Source organism: Ahaetulla prasina, chromosome 2 (assembly GCF_028640845.1).
Source record: "Ahaetulla prasina isolate Xishuangbanna chromosome 2, ASM2864084v1, whole genome shotgun sequence".
Taxonomy (NCBI): Eukaryota; Metazoa; Chordata; class Lepidosauria; order Squamata; family Colubridae; genus Ahaetulla; species Ahaetulla prasina.
In genome coordinates, this window is record NC_080540.1 from 17189597 (window position 1) to 17206566 (window position 16970).

General features: G+C 46.1%; 1 protein-coding gene across 4 annotated transcripts in view; it reads left to right on the forward strand.

The window, feature by feature from the left end:
• The window catches only part of MDC1 (mediator of DNA damage checkpoint 1), a 39860-nt gene that overhangs the window by 7129 nt on the left and 15761 nt on the right, over positions 1 to 16970 (forward strand). Inside the window, exons 4-9 of one of the 4 annotated variants that reach the window (XM_058167811.1) lie at positions 457 to 550; positions 4993 to 6683; positions 7698 to 7793; positions 8888 to 8980; positions 13222 to 13695; positions 16807 to 16871. In XM_058167811.1, coding sequence (XP_058023794.1) covers positions 457 to 550; positions 4993 to 6683; positions 7698 to 7793; positions 8888 to 8980; positions 13222 to 13695; positions 16807 to 16871 — 2513 coding nt within the window. The remainder of the gene's footprint in view (positions 1 to 456; positions 551 to 4992; positions 6684 to 7697; positions 7794 to 8887; positions 8981 to 13221; positions 13696 to 16806; positions 16872 to 16970) is intronic. The other 3 variants (XM_058167813.1, XM_058167812.1, XM_058167815.1) reach the window with 3 other exon arrangements.

Below are 16970 nucleotides of genomic sequence, written 5' to 3' on the forward strand. Positions count from 1 at the left end.
GCTGTAATTGCCAAGCTCAAGTTACGGTCATAAGTCAAGGTCTTATATTTGAGAGATGGGCAGCCATATACATTCACTCAAATTAATCTCTTAACCAGAGAAGAGGCCAGTGGTGGGATTCAGCCAATTCGCACCACTTCGGGAGAACCGGTTGTTAACTTTCTGAACAGTTGGGCAAGCTGGTTGTTGGAAGAAATCATTAGGGCAGAGAACCGGTTGTTAAATTACTTTAATCCCACCACTGGAAGAGGCTGTTTAGAGACCAATTAATGTGCGTTTTCCCAATACATTTAAGAAATGTGTATAGAAAGGCAATTGATGTGGGATGAAATTTTCTCTTGGAACATTTTCCTGCATTTCCCCCCGGCAGTCACTCCTTTGAGCACAGTTAAAGTGAAAAGAATAGAAAATGCCTTAATGCTGATATTGCTTATTTCCATCTTTCTTTATCAACAGAGTCCGATTGCTGTAACAAAAATGGCACAGAAGGACAAGCGAGTTTGGCTTCCTTTGGTGTCTCCTGTCCTTCAGCTACTGTGGTGCCTGAAAGGTAAGTCACCATGTAACAAATTCCTCTGGGTTAAAGCCTGGAATATTTTTGCATTTTTCAAAAGGAGTGTAATGCATTCTGTTAAAATTATGGTTTGTTACAACCATTATTTAGGGACTAAATAGCAGTTGGGTTGGGTTCACACAACACTCTTGAACAAAGAACATAGAATAACAAGTTGGAAGGGAAACAAGTTGGAACTGGTTCGTATTTATCCCGATTGGAGTCTCCCGGGGTCACGTGACCAGCTTCTGCAATCTTCTGACCAATGGGGAAGGCAGATTCACCTAACAACTAAATGTCTCTGGAGATTCTCAGTCATCCAGGTCGTGGTTGTCCCAAAGGTGCTTTTTCAAGAGGCAAAATCCAGTTTTCCATTTTTTCAGGAAGTCCAGTTGCCTTTTGAAAAAGCACTTTTGGGACACTTTAACAGCCAGGTGACTAACTTAACAACTGTAGTGATTCACTTAACAACTGTGGCAAGAAAGGTCATAAAATGGGGCAAAACTCACTTAACAACAGTCTTGCTTAGCAATGGGGACTTGGGATTCAATTGTGAACTGTCGTAAGTCGAGGACTGCCTGTAAGTTAGAATCTCTGCCGTTGTGGAAGGCACTCATTTGAAGAATCTGGTAAGGAAATACCTCATAGATAATTACTTAGTGGGTCGTGGGTCCCTTGTAGGTCAATAAAACCATTGGTAATGTTGTGGTCCGCCAGCTGCCTGTGGAGCTGGCAATGGAGTTGGGCAGTGATGAGGCTGAGGTGGGGCCAGGGCTATCAGGGAGTGAGGTACGGACTCCAGAGCCTCCAGAGCCTGATAGTAGTGAGGCAGAGGAACGGGAGGAGCCTGTTCCTAATGCACGCATGAGAAGAGCTGCCAGAAGGCAAAAGCAGCTCGAGCAAAGAGGGCAACTCGGGAGTAAGGCCAAGAGATGATTGGCCCCTCCCATAAGGCTTAAAACAGACCAGCAACAGCGTTTGGGCTTTGCCGGAAAACAACGTTGGTAGCTTCATCTTTGTCTACGTCCTGCATTTCTTTTTGTATCTGACTGAGGAAGTTGTGTTGGGAGGAATTTGCTTTAATTTAGTTGAACTACTCTGGGAATGAAGTAATTCTCAGCTGTTCGAATAAAGTTTGTTTGTTTTTTCACTGACTGAGTTTCCTACTACATACTTGGGCCTGGGTCACAATAAGTAACTAAATGCAGGAAGATTTGGAATCTATAGTGCTGAGTTAGCTGTAGACTTTGCTGGTAGGGGTTGTGATGATGGCAACCAATTTAGATGCCTTTAAAGAGGATTGGGAAAGTTTAAGGAGGATTAAGTTATCAGTGGCTTATTTATGGCTGTTTCCAGCCTCCTGAACCAGAGGGAGCCGGTCTTTAAGGTAGTTACTAGGTTGCAACAGCAAATGGGAACATTTGCCCTCCAGTCACATGGCTTGTGAGCATCCTTGGTGGATCCAGATGGTGTCAACCTGACCAGGTAGCCAGACAGGAAACATGGCCAGATAAGCTTATTCTGCTTTATTGTATCGGGGGAGTGCAACGGTTCAGTGATTAAAAATAATCAAAGGCGATTAAAGATGCCGAGCTTGTCAGCTGGAAAGCGGACAGCCCAGGGTCCGAGCGCCGATGGCTGCTGGGGTGAGGTCTCGTTCTTGCCCCAGCTTTTCCCGACTACCTAGCAATTTGAAAGCATGGCAGTACGAGTAGATAAATAGGTACCATTTTGGTAGGAAAGTAACAGCATTCTATGTCATGACCATGTAAGTGTCCTGGGACAAAGTTGGCTCGCTTGACTCAGAAACAGATCAGCCCTGCCCCCTAGAGTTGGGAATCTTTACTTACACCTATTACCTACACCTTGGATGAGATGAAATGTCTTCAAAGAAAAACCAGACAGTCCAGTTGACCCTTGAAAAAAAGAAAAAGGGGAAAAAAGCACCCTTGGGACAATATGTTGTGTCTTGTCCAATCTCACCTCAGCCGGGGTCTTCTTATCTGCTTCCGAACACGGAGGAATGTTCTAGTATGCCTCCCGGCCCCAGCCCTGGCTCCATGCCCAGACAGGCTGAAGAGGAAGAAATACCTCCAGCCCCCAGCTCTGGCTCCATGCCCAGGCAAACGGAGCAACTAGACCCCTCCCCCTCCTCCACAGCATGTGAGCCTGAGGGAGGTCAATTACCAACAGCTGCCGACTGGAGTGACTCTCGCGTCAGAAGACTTGATAGGCGGAGGCAACAGAAGGAAGGGAGGGGCAGGCCTGGATAAGTGCTGAGTCATGGAGCCACACCCCATGGCCTATATAAAGGATCTGCTTTCTGGCATTCTCTGAGTCAGGCAAAGTCTAAACATATCTTGCTGAAGTCACTTTCTGGTCTCCTGCCTGCCCTGAGGACTTTGCTAGGACTTTGGCAGAGCTGCAGAGGCACGCCTGATTCGGATTTCCCTGATCCAGCCGTCAGCGGAGGAGTGGGACACGACACAATAGTTGCTATGAGTGTTGTATAAAAGCAGCATTATTTCACATGAAATATATAAAATATTTATAGTCCATGCAGGGAACAAGTGGTATCTTAGAAGAAGTATCTGCCTTTCAGTCATCCGAAAGTGGAGATCTTGATATCTTAGTCCCGTGATGGTGAACCTATAGCATGTGTGGCCGAAGTGGCACGTCGCCTGACACGCGTGGCATCGCCTGTTCCTCTTCTGGGTTTCTGGCTCGCATGTGACAATCAGCTGGACTTTGTGTGTGCAGCATTGCCGGAAATCGGAAGAGCTGGTCTTCCGTTTTCTGGCATGAGCATGCATGCCAGCCAGCTGATCTGTGCATGCACATACACAGCAGTAACCGGAAGACTTGCTGGCCAGCGTGCATGCGTGCACCGGAAACTAGAAGTATTTTAGCCGGCACACGCATGACCCCTGGGCAACTCCTCTTCCTGGTCGTGGCCCTGATGAGTTTGCGCGCACACTAAACGCTCCCCTTTTGGCATTTGGTGCCGCATGCGCATGCTTGCGCTCCCTATTTGGCATTTGGTGCCCAAAAAGTTGGCCATCACTGGTTAGTCCCTACTAAAAACAAATGAGACACTCTTTAAAAAAAATATGAAAACTATTTTGGATATTTGTTTAACTGTTTAAATAGGGGATAGCAGGTATTGTAGTCCACCCCATCAAATGGATACCAGATTTGAAGTAGAGCTCAATTAATACAGGTTGTCCTTGACTTACGACCGTTCATTTAAAACCAGTTTGAAGTTACTGAAAAACGTGAGGTACAACCCATCCTCAGAGGCCACATTTGGAATGCTGCATTCAGTTTTGGTTGCCACGATGTAAAAAAGATGCTGAGACTCTAGAAAGAGTGCAGAGAAGAGCAACAAAGATGATTAGGGGACTGGAGGCTAAAACATATGAAGAACGGTTGCAGGAACTGGGTATGTCTAGTTTAATGAAAAGAAGGACTAGGGGAGACATGATAGCAGTGTTCCAATATCTCAGGGGCTGCCACAAAGAAGAGGGAGTCGGGCTGTTCTCCAAAGCACCTGAGGGCAGAACAAGAAGCAATGGGTGGAAACTAATCAAGGAGAGAAGCAACCTAGAACTAAGGAGAAATTTCCTGGCAGTGAGAACAATTAATAAGTGGAACGACTTGCCTGCAGAAGTTGTGAATGCTCCAACACGGGAAATTTTTAAGAAAATGTTGGATAACCGTTTGTCTGAGATGGTGTAGGGTTTCCTGCCTGGGCAGGGGGTTGGACTAGAAGGCCTCCAAGGTCCCTTCCAACTGTTGTTGTTGTTGTTGTTGTTATGTTACGAGTGCTGCACTGCCCCCCACGGTCACGTGATCATGATTTGGGTGCTTGGCGACTGGCTCACCCTTACGACAATCGCAGCTTCCTGTGGTCGTTGATTGTGATTTGTGACCGTTCTAGCCAGCTTCCAACAAACGAAGTCAATGGGAGAAAGGAAGTCGGGTTTGCTTAATGACGGTGGTGATTATCTTAACGACTGCAACGAAAGTCATACAATTGAGAGTGGTCGTGTGATACCTCGCTTAATGATCTCAATGCTTATCAATACATTTTTCTGGTCCCAGTTGTAGTTATAAGAGCCGTGGTGCTGTAGTGGTTAGACTGTAGTATTGCAGGCTGACTCTGCTCATTGCCAGCAGTTCAATCCTGACCGGCTCAGCCTTCCATCCTTCCGAGGTGGGTAAAATGAGGACCAAGACTGTTGGGTGAAACTCTCTGACTCTGCAAACTGCTTAGAGAGGGCTGTAAAGGCACCATGAAGTAAGTCTAAGTGCCGTTGCTATAAGTTGAGGACTACCTGTATTTTTCTAATTAGGAGAATAGTTCTAGATAGCAATGTAGACAACTCCAATTAATTACCGCGAGCTTAAATTGTTCTGCTCTCTGTTTGTTTCTCAAGCGATGATGAAAATGGAGAGCCTTTGGTCGGTGGCTCCCCCTGCCCTGCCCTGCGCCTTTCCTTTGAGAGCCAGGAGGCTGAGCGGAGCCCCGTAGAGAACGGTGGTGGTCCTTCCTCCAACAGAGAAGACTGTGAAGGGGCCACAGCTGAAGAGGAGGGAGCTTCTGCAGAACAAGGCCTGGTGGAAGGCTTTCGTTTGGACAGCGATACAGATGTAGAGGATGAAAACCAAATGGGTGGCATCTCTGAAGTGCCAGCATCATTGGATCCGGAAAAAAGGGATAGGGGCCCAGATATGGACCCTGACACTGATCTGAATGAGTCTTCAGTGGTGGCTCCAGTTGTCCGTTGTCTCCAAACCTCAGTGGAGCTGGGCAGTGATACGGATGCGGAGGAGACTGTGGAAAGTCCAGCTGTCTTCAGATTAAAGCTCCCCTCTACTTCTATGGAAAAAGAAGAGGATGACACCGATGTGGAAGCAGAGGTGGAAAATCCAAGCGTTGTTTGTCCAGGAAAACGTGAGCCTGTTCCCCCCCCAAAAAGTGACTGCAAACAGTTGGAAGACAATGTAGACAACGTCCAACTTGGCGGGAAAAAGGATGATGACACAGATGTGGAGGAAGATTTGGATAATCCAGAAAGCGGTGTGAATGCCCTGCCTCCCCCTGCCCATGAAGATGTTGACACAGATGTGGAAGACTCAGCTGTCAAAGAAGAGACTCTAGGTAGGACCAAGAACCGTGTAGTTGGTGGCCACAGTAATGATGAAGATGTTGACACAGATGTGGAAGACTCATCTGTCAAGGGAAAGACTCCTAGTAGGACCAAGAACCGTGTAGTTGGTGGCCACAGTAATGGTGAAGATGTTGACACAGATGTGGAAGACTCATCTGTCAAGGGAGAGACTCCAGGTAGGATCAAGAACCGTGGAGTTGGTGGACATGGTGATGATACCAAGGAAGAAGCAATTAAATCCCAGCTGGAGAATTCAGAAGATACTTGTCCTCAGAGGACCTGTTCTTCAAGCAGTAAGGAGAGCAGCACAGACATGGAAGAGGTCCCCCTCAAGAGGATTGTGCCAGAGGGTCATAGTGTCAGTGAGAGACACGGTGATGTGGTTGAGTTGACCAAAAATTCTGATGTTGAACTCGAGATGAGTTACGAAGTTGGTGACCAATCTCCTAGGGACTTCAAAAAGAAGGAGCCCTCGCCGAACTCTGAGCAACACAACCTGCCCATGCTCTTTCTAGGTAGTGATACAGATGGGGAAGAGGAGGCAGGTAATCCAGATGTAGAATCAAAGAAGAGCCAACAAGTCTCCAGTGCAGAGTCCAGCAAAGGAAGTAGAGTGAGCCATTTGCGGGATCCGGATATTGGATCTCAGGAAAAACCTTCACCTGTACAAGACAAGGACAGTGATACTGATGCGGAAGTGACATCCGTGGGTCGTGATAAATCCACGGCTCAAGACAGCGATACAGACACCGAAGACGTTGCTCCATCTTTACTAAGAAAGCCCCTAGAAGAGAAAAGGGCTCAGATAATAATCCCAGGGAGATCCCAGGCGGGAGGAGAGCAGTTGACGTCTTCTGCAGTGGGAGCTGGAGTGTCCTTCAAATCTCGTGAAGACAACGAAGACACAGATGCAGAGAGGTGGGAATCCTATTCAGCAGACGAGAGCAACACCGATGGTAAGGAGAAAGGGAGGAGAGAGAGAGAGAGAAAGGGAAGAGAGAGAGAAGAGAGAAGAGAGAAGAGAGAAAGGGAAGAGAGAAGAGAGAGAAAGGGAAGAGAGAGATAGAGAGGGAAGAGAGAGAGGGAAGAGAGAGAAGAGAGAGAGAAGAGAGAAAGGGAAGAGAGGAGAGAGGGAAGAGAGAGATAGACAGAGAGGGGGGAGAGAGAGAGAGAGATCTTTCAAGTATTGTTGTCTCCATATGTCTGTGGAGATTCCCAATCATCCAAGTCATGGTTGTCCCAAAGGTGCTTTTTCTAAAAGGCAACTGGATTTTCTTGGTGTTTTTTTTTTCTGTTGGAAATGTTTCATTTCTCATACGAGAAGCTTCTCCAGTTCGGGCAAGCCAGGGCAAAACCAGGGCAGTTCTGGCAAGGTTAGAACTGAAGAAGCTTCTTGGATTGCTTCAATTGCAATCGTAACTCGAGGACTACCTGTAGTTAGAAAGGCAGATGTGCACATTATAAAATAATGACCAGTATATGTTAATCCATACCCGTGTTTCCCCGAAAATAAGACCCTGTCTTATATTTTTTTTGAACCTTGAAATAAGCGCTTGGCCTTATTGCCATGCACTCAAAAGCCCGATTGGACTTATTACCAGGGGATGTCTTATTTTGGGGGAAACAGGATATGTAGTTATGTAATTTGAATTCAGATTATGCAGTGAGTTCTTTTGGGATTTAAAGTTAACAAGAAAAAGAGAAAAGGAAAGGAAAAATATTTGGAAAGTTATATTGTGCACAAAACAACTTCAGAAAATATATGCCCAGATCATTTCCTCTGTTGAACAGAGTCTCTCATTCAAAGATTGGCAGGTTCTAGTTACGTTTTCCAAGACGTTCCATTGTTCCATTGCTTTTTTTCTGCTACTGTCTGGTATGTAGGAAATGCTGTTTGGACTATTTATCCATCTTTACTCAAGACATAAGCACCAGATGTACATTTCTTTCCACCGTTTCTCTTCTTTCAGATGAGCTTGATGTGTCCTTGCAAGCTACACAATGTTACCTACCAACTGAAAACACTTCACCTGGACTTGAAAAAGCTGGAGGCATCACAGCTACAGGTAAGTAAGATTGCTGAACTTCTGGATCGTCTGGAAGAGAAGAGGCCTCATAGCAAGGACCCCTTAAATCACTGAGCTATACTGATGTTGTTACCTAATTGGGTAATGAAACATCTGCAAGAAAACAAACAAGCTCAGGGAGCATCAGAGGTTGGTTTCAGTAGGTTCTGACCAGTTCAGGAGCAGAAATTTTGAGTAGTGTGGAGAATCGGTAGTAAAAATTCTTCCTGGCCCCCGCCCCCATCTATTCTCTGCCTCTGCGTCCCAGCTGATTGGAAGGAAATGGGGTTTTGCAGTAACCTTCCTCTGGATTGGGGAGGGAATGGAGATTTTACAGTATCCTTCCCAAGCCACGCCCACCCAACCACACCCACAGAACCGGTAGTAAAAAAATGTTGAAACCCACCACTGGGGAGCAGCAAGGACCCCACAATCATTGGCATTTCTGGAATGCGTGGGGAGCATTTTCAATGGCAGTTGATAAATCACAGAATTGGAAGCTCAGTTAGAGAAGGTTCGGTGACTCCTAACATTCTTTATTTTAGCTTTCTTAAAATGGATGGGGGGCGATTTCCTTCCAGAACTTCTGGAATATACCTGGTTGGCCGATGCATGACACAGAATTCTAGATTAGATGGACCCCCTATCCTGATCCTCCAGAACAGGGGTGTCAAACTTGATTTCATCGAGGTTGTATTTGACCTCGGGGTGGGGGTGGAAGTTGCGGTGGGTATGGCCAGGGGGGATGTGGCCAGGGCGGCGTCACTCATGTCGGGGCCTGTGATGGCCCGAGTGTTCTGCCAGCGAAAACGGGCTCCCAAGCTCTGTTTTCGGCTGCGACGGCCTCCTGCAACCCTCTGCCAGCGAAAATAGAGCTCGGGAGGGCCGCAAGCAGCACTTCCAAGCTCCGTTTCTGCTGGCAGAGGCACTGGGCTGGCCCTTTGCTGTTTCCAGGGCGGCCCCGTAGGCCAGATCTAAGCATCCCATGGACCAAACCTGGCCCCTGGGCCTTGAGTTTGACACCCCTGCTCCAGAACAATTCTTTCTTTCCCATGAACTATTATAATGTGGATTTCTTTCTTCCACTCCCTAAGTATCAGGTTCCGATTGTGCTCTGGAAGAGGAGCCCACTCAGGCATTTGACTTCAGTCCACCCTTTTTACCCGCCAAACGTCAGTTCAGCAATGGTGAGTCTCTTTTCCAACGAGAAGAGATTTTCCCACGATGGAATTTGTCGTCCGGGGCTAACCTGGACGACAGGGTGAAAAGGAGGAATGTATATTCTTTTAAGATTGCGCTACTTGCATTGAAGTTGGATCATGATCTATTTTTTTTAAAATCGGTTTAATCTCTTTGCACTTGCCCCAAATCTCTCATTTTGCTTATCTTCTTTTCATCGATTGTACTTGAGAATTCCGGAATAACTTTTTAGGATCTGATCACATTTGCTCAAGATCACGATACAGGTAGTCTTTACACAATGGAGCCCAAAATTTCTTTTGCCAAGAGAGACTGTTATTAAGTGAATTTTGCCCCATTTTATGACCTTTCTTGCCACCGTTGTTAAGTGAATCACTGCCATTGTTAAATTAGTAACATGGTTGTTGAGTGAATTTGGCTTTCCCACTAACTTTGCTTGTCAGAAGGTGTTGTGACCGAGGCCCAAGTAGTGATTACCAAATACAATTCAGTCCTGAACAAACTTTATTAAAAACAGATGAGAATTAATTCATTCTCAGCTTAGTACAAAACAGATTCTTCATAAACAGTCCTTTGGCCTTATCATCAACCTTTGTTGTCTTTGGCAACCTGCCAAAGGCTTTTCTTGGCAAAAACCCCACCAAGTTCAAGAGACTTTGTCAAGTTCAAGAGACAAAGTTCAATGAAATCAACGTTGCTTTTCCCCAAAGAACCCAACAGCTTGTTGCTGCTCTTTTAAGCCTTATGGGACTGGCGAATCATCTTCTGGCCTTACTACGGAGTCGTCCTTTTTGCTTCAGCTGCTCTTGCCTTCTGGCAGCTCTTCACATGTGTGCATTAGGAACAGGCTCCTTGTCCTGGCATGCCTCCAGCCCCCAGCCCTGGCACCATGCCCGGACAGGCCGAACAAACAAACCTCCCTCCGATAGCATGTGCGCCTGAAGCCAGCCACAAGCTGAGATTACCAACAGCTGGAGACGAAACGATGCAATGCATAGACCCACGCTTCCGGAGAATGGAGAGGCGACGTCACCAAAAGGAAGGGAGGGGCAGGCCTGGATAAGTGCTGAGTCATGGAGCCACACCCCATGCTTTCTGGCATTCTCTGAGTCAGGCAAAGTCTAACTTGGATTGCTGAAGTCACTTCCTGGTCTCCTGCCTGCCTTGAGAACTCTGATAGGACTTTGGCAGAGCTGCAGAGGCTTTGCAGCCACGCTTGATACGGACTTCCCCGACCCGGCCGTCAGCGGAGGAGTGGGACACGACACTCCTCCTGTTCCTCTGCCTCTCTGCCTCTGGAGGCTCTGGAGTCCGCTCATTGCTGCCAGATGGCTGTGGCCCCATGTCTGGCCTTCCCCTGACTTCAAGACTGGCCCATTGTCCTCCCCAGCCTTCTCAAGTGTCCGACTCTGCTGCCAAGTCCGCAGGCTGCTGGCGGACCACAACAGAAGGTCACAAAAGTGGATCATGTGTCCCTGGGGCACTGCCACTGTCATAAATATGAATCAGTCGCTAGGTGTCCTAATTTTGATCACGTGACCATGGGGATGCCACAACCGTTTTAAGTGTGAAAAAAGGGTCATAAGGCTCTTTTTTTAGTGCCATTGTAACTTCGGTCACTAAATGAGCTGTTGTAAGTCAAGGACTACCTGTATTCTAAAGCAGCTATATCTGACAACTCTTTTCTAGAAGGAGAATGTTCCAGAATGGAGGAGAAATTATTTGTATTTATAGCATGTGAGGTTTGTTCAGACGCCATCCTCCGTTCCTAATACGCTCTTTAAAAATGTCTTTGCATAGCTGAACCTTTCCAAGTTTTCTTAGGAAGCAACCTGGGAAAAGAAAAAAATTAAAGAGGAGGGGAAGATGATTGTTTGTGGGTTGGCAGGCATCCTGGATTTTCAGAAATATAATTTAAGAGCATTTCGTATCAGCAAATGTGGGCTCTGTAAGTAGAGTCTGGTGTTTAATTTGTTTAAAATATTGGAAGTCTTGTTCCTCAATTAAGAAACTTCTGTCTGAGGTTCACATAGGTTTCTGCTCATATGAATTCATATGAATGTATTGAAATCTGGAATTTTCACTGCAGGTCATAAGTCAAAACACCACATGACCGGATCCAGTTTTATGTCTTTTATTTTCTAGTGGACATTAATCCAATGCCACAATCATTAAGTGAACATGGCGGCCATTAATGCCACAATCATTAAGTGAACATGGCGGCCATTAATACAAATTAATTTATTCCTAGGGGTGTTTTTTGCGGAAAAGGCTGCCGAAAAGTCTGAAACTGGCAAAATAATAATAGTAAATTGTGGTCATGTGGCTGGAATACTGCAAATGGCTGTGAAGATGAGCCAGTGCCCGAAATGCGGACATGTGACTGAGAGTATGGGTAGCTGTTGGACACTTGATTGTAATTAATTTTTTTTGGGGGGGAGGGGTCCATCATAACTCTGAATGGTCACTAAACAAGGACTGCCTGTATTCTGGAAAGACGTGACACAATAGGGTAGGTCTGTGTATACCGGCCCAGGTGGGCCCACACATGGTTCAGGAAGAATGCCAGCTTCTCCGGGTCCTCGTCAAAGCTGGGCAAGGATAAAGGAAATTTAGAAACAATTCGCCGATTCTTCATGTGTGAAATAATAGTTGTTAGAATGACCAGCTAGAAATGATGCAGTGACGAGCAATTTTGGGAGCAATTGCATACAAGGATGTTCCCCCTGTGTCATTCCAGCCCTTCTTGAATTTCACCTCCCAACCTCCCTTGGGAAGCGTGGCTTATCGTGAGGGAACCTGGGAGTTGTAGTTCAGCTATAGCTTGGAAGGCCAGCCTTCCTTGCTTACATCTGCATCAAGAATTGCCTTTGGAGCCCAGTTTCCTGAACCTCAGACTAGATCTACCTCCTGTCACCCGAAGTAGAGAGTGAACAACAGAATTGCCAAGGAGAAGGAAGTGAGAGATTAGAAACCTTTAAGTTACAAAAAAAATAAAAATAAATTACAACCACATTACAAAAAAGATGTTGAGACTTTGGAAAAGTGCAAAGAAGAGCAACTAGGATGATCCTGGAGACAAAAACATATGAAGAACGGTTGCAGGAATTGGATATGGCCAGTCCAGAGAAAAGAAGGACTAGGGGTGACATGATAGCAGTCTTCCAATATTTGAGGGGCTGCCACAAAGAGGAGGGGGTCAATTTATTTTCCAAAGTACCAGAGGGCGGGACAAGAAACGATGGAAACTAATCAAGGAGAGAAACAACCTGGAACTGAGGAGAAACTTCCTAACAGTGACGACAATTAACCAGTAGAACAACTTTGCCTTCAGAAATTGTGGGTGCTTCTTCACTGGAGGTTTTTAAAAGAGATTGGACAGCCACTTGTCTCAAACGGTATAGGGTCTCCTGTTTGAGCAAGGGGTTGGACTAGAAGACCTCCAAGTTCCCTTCCAGCTCTATTCTGTTTGATTGAAATTGTAGCTGGGCTACTTCTAATAGAGGGGGAGGGAAGTGATTGGAACTTGGTGTGATAAACATGAAGATCCTGGTAGAACTTCAAGGTTTCCTTCACCTGGTTCCCCTTCTAAATAAATACATGGACTCTGCTCCCCATCTTTCAGCAAGGATTGTTACTGGCCAGTTTCCAGCCTTTCCAGCTGCTTTCCACACAAAAAAATGCACATAGGAACACATTAATTTGTGTTAATGACTGCCTCGTTCACTTAATGACGATGCTGTTGGATTAATGACCAGTACAAAATAAAGTTGTAAAATTGGGGTCATGCGATGCTTTGATTTACGACCTTCATGACTTAAAATGGGGCCTCTGGTGGCTCAACAGACTAATGCAGTCTGTTATTAACATAGCTGCTTGCAATTACTGCAAGTTCAAGTCCCACCAGGCCCAAGGTTGACTCAGCCTTCCATCCTTTATAAGGTAGGTAAAATGAGGACCCAGATTGTTGGGGGCAATAAAAGTTGCCTTTGTATATAATATACAAATGGATGAAGACTATTGCTTAACACATTGTAAGCCGCCCTGAGTCTTCGGAGAAGGGCGGGATATAAATTCAAATTTTTAAAAAAATGGAAATTCCAGATTCCATTATGTCGGAGATCAAGGCAATTGTAGCCAGAATATCTGGAAGGACGTTAGGCAGGGAAGGCCTGCTTAGTCTTAAGAGCAAATGAAGATGGTATGTCTCTACTCATTGTCGTCCTAGTGACCAGCTCACCTTTGAAAGACAACAGTTCTGACCAGGAAGATGACATGCTGGAAGCTACCCAGCCATACTGTGAGGAGCCCGAGCAAGTCTCAGCAGAGCCCCGCGAGGCCTTGGCCGTCAAAAAGAAGCTGGACCCAGAACGGCTTGTCCAGAACCAACCCGAAGAGGACAAATGTTTTGAGCAGGTGCCTCAGCCTGACTTCCCAGCTGCCACCTCTCCAGGAGAAGAAACCACCTCCATTCTTCCAGGAGACAACCTTCCGCCTCAGGCTGTGGAGATGCCCTCTATGCAGTCCTCCTTGCAGAAACCAGAGGGCGCCCCTGAAGAGGAAACTCAGCCTGTCCGCTCTGTGCAAATTCCCCTTGTGGTCAGCAAGGGGACCTTGACTCCACAGGAAGAGAAGAGGGTGGAGGTGCCGGAAAGTGGAAGCCCTCCTTCAGAGGTGGTGGCGGCGAGACAGAGTGAGGCAAGTGAGTGGCGGCATGTGAAAAATTGTCATAAGGGGAATGAATGGATGATGGTTCTCACTGCTGTAATGCATCGTGGAGGCTGCAATGCATACAGGGCAGGGGTGAAATATAAAATTTGTTACTACCGGTTCTGTGGGCGTGGCTTGGTGGTGGTGATGGGGGTAATGTGACCGGGTGGGAGTGGCCAACTTTTTTTTTTAACTTTTAAAAGCATTTTTTCTACAACCTCTTCGGTCGAAGAGGTTGTAAAAAATGCTTTTAAAAGCCTCTGATGATCAGGCAACTCATCTGGGATCGCCGGAGGAGCCTTTTAAAAGCTTTTAAAGGGTTCTGATGATCCCAGCTGAGCCATGCAATCATCAGAGGCTTTTTTTTTTTTTTACTTTTAAAAGCATTTTTTTCGGCCAAAGAAAAAATGCTTTTAAAAGTAAAAAAAAACAACCAAAAATCTCTGATGATCGCGCGACTCAGCTGGGCATGGGGGGCCCCAGGGATTTTTGCTAGCGGTTCTCCGAACCACCCGCCGCCATCGCTACCGGATCAGGTGTTCCGGTCCGAACTGGGAGCATTTCACCCCTGATACGGGGGCATCTATGTTGAGACCGTTTTATTTATTTATTTACTTACTTACACTTACTTATTTACGCAAATACAGTTTGGCTCTGAAAAAAGGAGTCCCTGCAGATTTTCCTTCCTTAATCTTTGCCAACTGTAGGGGGTAGTGCTCATCTCTGTTTCAATGCCATTGAGCCATCACTATCGGAAGACATTTCCGTGGTCATGTGGCTAGCATGACATCACAGAGAGCTGTTACTTACCCACCGAAGGGGTACCTATTTATCTACTTGCATTTTACAAGCTTTCGAACTGCTAGGTTGGCAGGAGCTGGGAAGAGGAAGGGAGCTCACCCCGTTGTGTGGAGCTCAGGTCTCGAACCGGGGCTGCCGACTTTCCAGCCGACAAGCCCAGCATCTTAACCGCTGAGCACCACGCCGCCCCCTGAGCTCAGAATAAAAAAGGTGGAGAAAGACCTTGGAAGAGCGAGAGCTGTGTTTCTCAACCTTGACAGTTTGGAGAGGTGTATGGACTTCAACTCCCAGAATTCCCCTGATTCCTGGTCCACCTCTCTCTCAAATCACCAAGGTTAAGAAACATTGAGCCAAAGGCTGTGGTTTACGTTTAGGGTGACACTAAGGGGCTATGCTGCAAATGGCAAAGGCTCCAAACTCTGCTTTGGAAATTTATTTTATTTTATTTTTCAAGTTTCTATGGCCTCCCCAATTCAACCAAGTGATTCTTGGAAATCTTACAAGTCTAAAATTGTAAAACAATTTACAAGATATTAAAACAATCAAAAACACCCATAAAATACATACATACAAACAAACATACACAGCAGTCGTGAGATTAATCTGCTAATAGTGAAGCCAAGCAATGGCGCCCTTCAGACATTTTGAATCCCAGCCCCGTGTACCTTAGCCAAGTATCCAAAATTCCCGAATATTTTCTTTTGCTCAGAAAAACACCTAGTTGTGTTTTTAAAACACCACTAGGTGGAGCTTTAGAGCTTTTGCAACCCTGGATTTGGAAACTGCTGGTCTCTGCTCTCAGTCAGATGCAGATTTTTTTAAAACTGGAGGGTCATTTTTCTCTTCCAGGGCTGAAGTTCCTTTCTGTCTTCTCCACATTTATTCAGAACTTCTCCAGAGTTCTTTTTGGCTTCTCCTATCCTCACAGCTTCTCTTATCCTCACCACAGGATGAGGCTCAGTGGCTAGGACGCTGAGCTTGTTGATCGAAAGGCCGGCAGTTCGGCGGTTCGAATCCCTAGTGCCGCGTAACGGGGTGAGCTCCTGTTACTTGTCCCAGCTTCTGCCAACCTAGCAGTTTCGAAAGCACATAAAAATGCAAGTAGAAAAAATAGGGACCACCTTTGGTGGGAAGGTAACAGCGTTCCGTGCGCCTTTGGCATTGAGTCATGCCGGCCACATGACCACGGAGACGTCTTCGGACAGCGCTGGCTCTTCGGCTTTGAAACGGAGATGAGCTCTGCCCCCTAGAGTCGGGAACGACTGGCACATATATGCGAGGGGAACCTTTACCTTTTATCCTCACAGTTGCAAAAAGATTCTCTCCCTGCTTCAGCACAGCTTCATTCCCCTCCTTCGGCAGGGAAAGCCTTGATGCCTTCATCTTCCAGCATAAATCCAAAATATTCCATGCGCCCGCTGGAAGTGGTCTTTAGCGGCACCTCAGCAGTGCTCATGATTCCTTTCGAGATGAGCCATATTCATTTTGTGGGCCACATGCAATCTGGATTGAGGGCTCCTGGGGAACCATCCCCTACAATCCATACTGGGGGATCCACCAGGCTCAAATTGATACCTCCAAGTCCAAAGAGAAGCTGTAGGTTTGAGGAACGGGGGGACGGAAATGTGATTCCCCAGGTTTGCCTGCTCCAGGCTGCTGTTTTCATGACTTGCGTACAGGTGGTCCTTGACTTACGACCATCGTTGAGGCCTGGCAGTCACAGTCATGAATCAGGATGGTGTGACTGGACCTGATTTTATGACTTCTTTTTTTTTTTTTTGCAGCAGTAGTCAGTAAGCAAAGGCCACAGTGGTTAAGTGAAGGTTCTGGTCATTAAGTGAATCCATTGTTTTCTATGGGATGGAAACGGGGGGGAAAAACCCATTATAAATACAGGCCAGTTGCCGGGAGATCAAAATGGGGTCATGTGACTGGAGCGGGGGTGAACATCGTAACTTCAGCACCTTATATCAGGGGTCTCCAACCTTGGTCCCTTTAAGACTTGTGGACTTCAATTCCCAGAGTTCCTCAGCCAGCAAAGCTGGCTGAGAACTCTGAGTGAATCCTAATCTTAAAGAGACCAAGGTTGGCGACCCCTGCCTTATATCATAAATAGCTTTTTTGGGGGGGATTATAATATATTGGTGTGGAATAGAGTTCCATTTCCCATTGGTTTATGTGAGGTAGGGAGCACGGCCTGCATTATTCTAATAAGTCTGTATCTCTGCTCTGCCCCCTGGTGGGCAAAACGTTGAAATGGTGTTTTTCAATCCAGGCTGTTTCATCCTTTGGCTTTTTCTAGCTCCTGTGGATGACCGGGTGGAAGAAAACTCGGAATTAATTAGAAAAACAAAGAATTCTAAGAAGGTAAACATCAGATTCGCCTTTATTTATTTAATATCCTGTCTTTATTATTTTTATAAATAATAAGAATTATATATAAAATACAAAACTTACATATTAAGC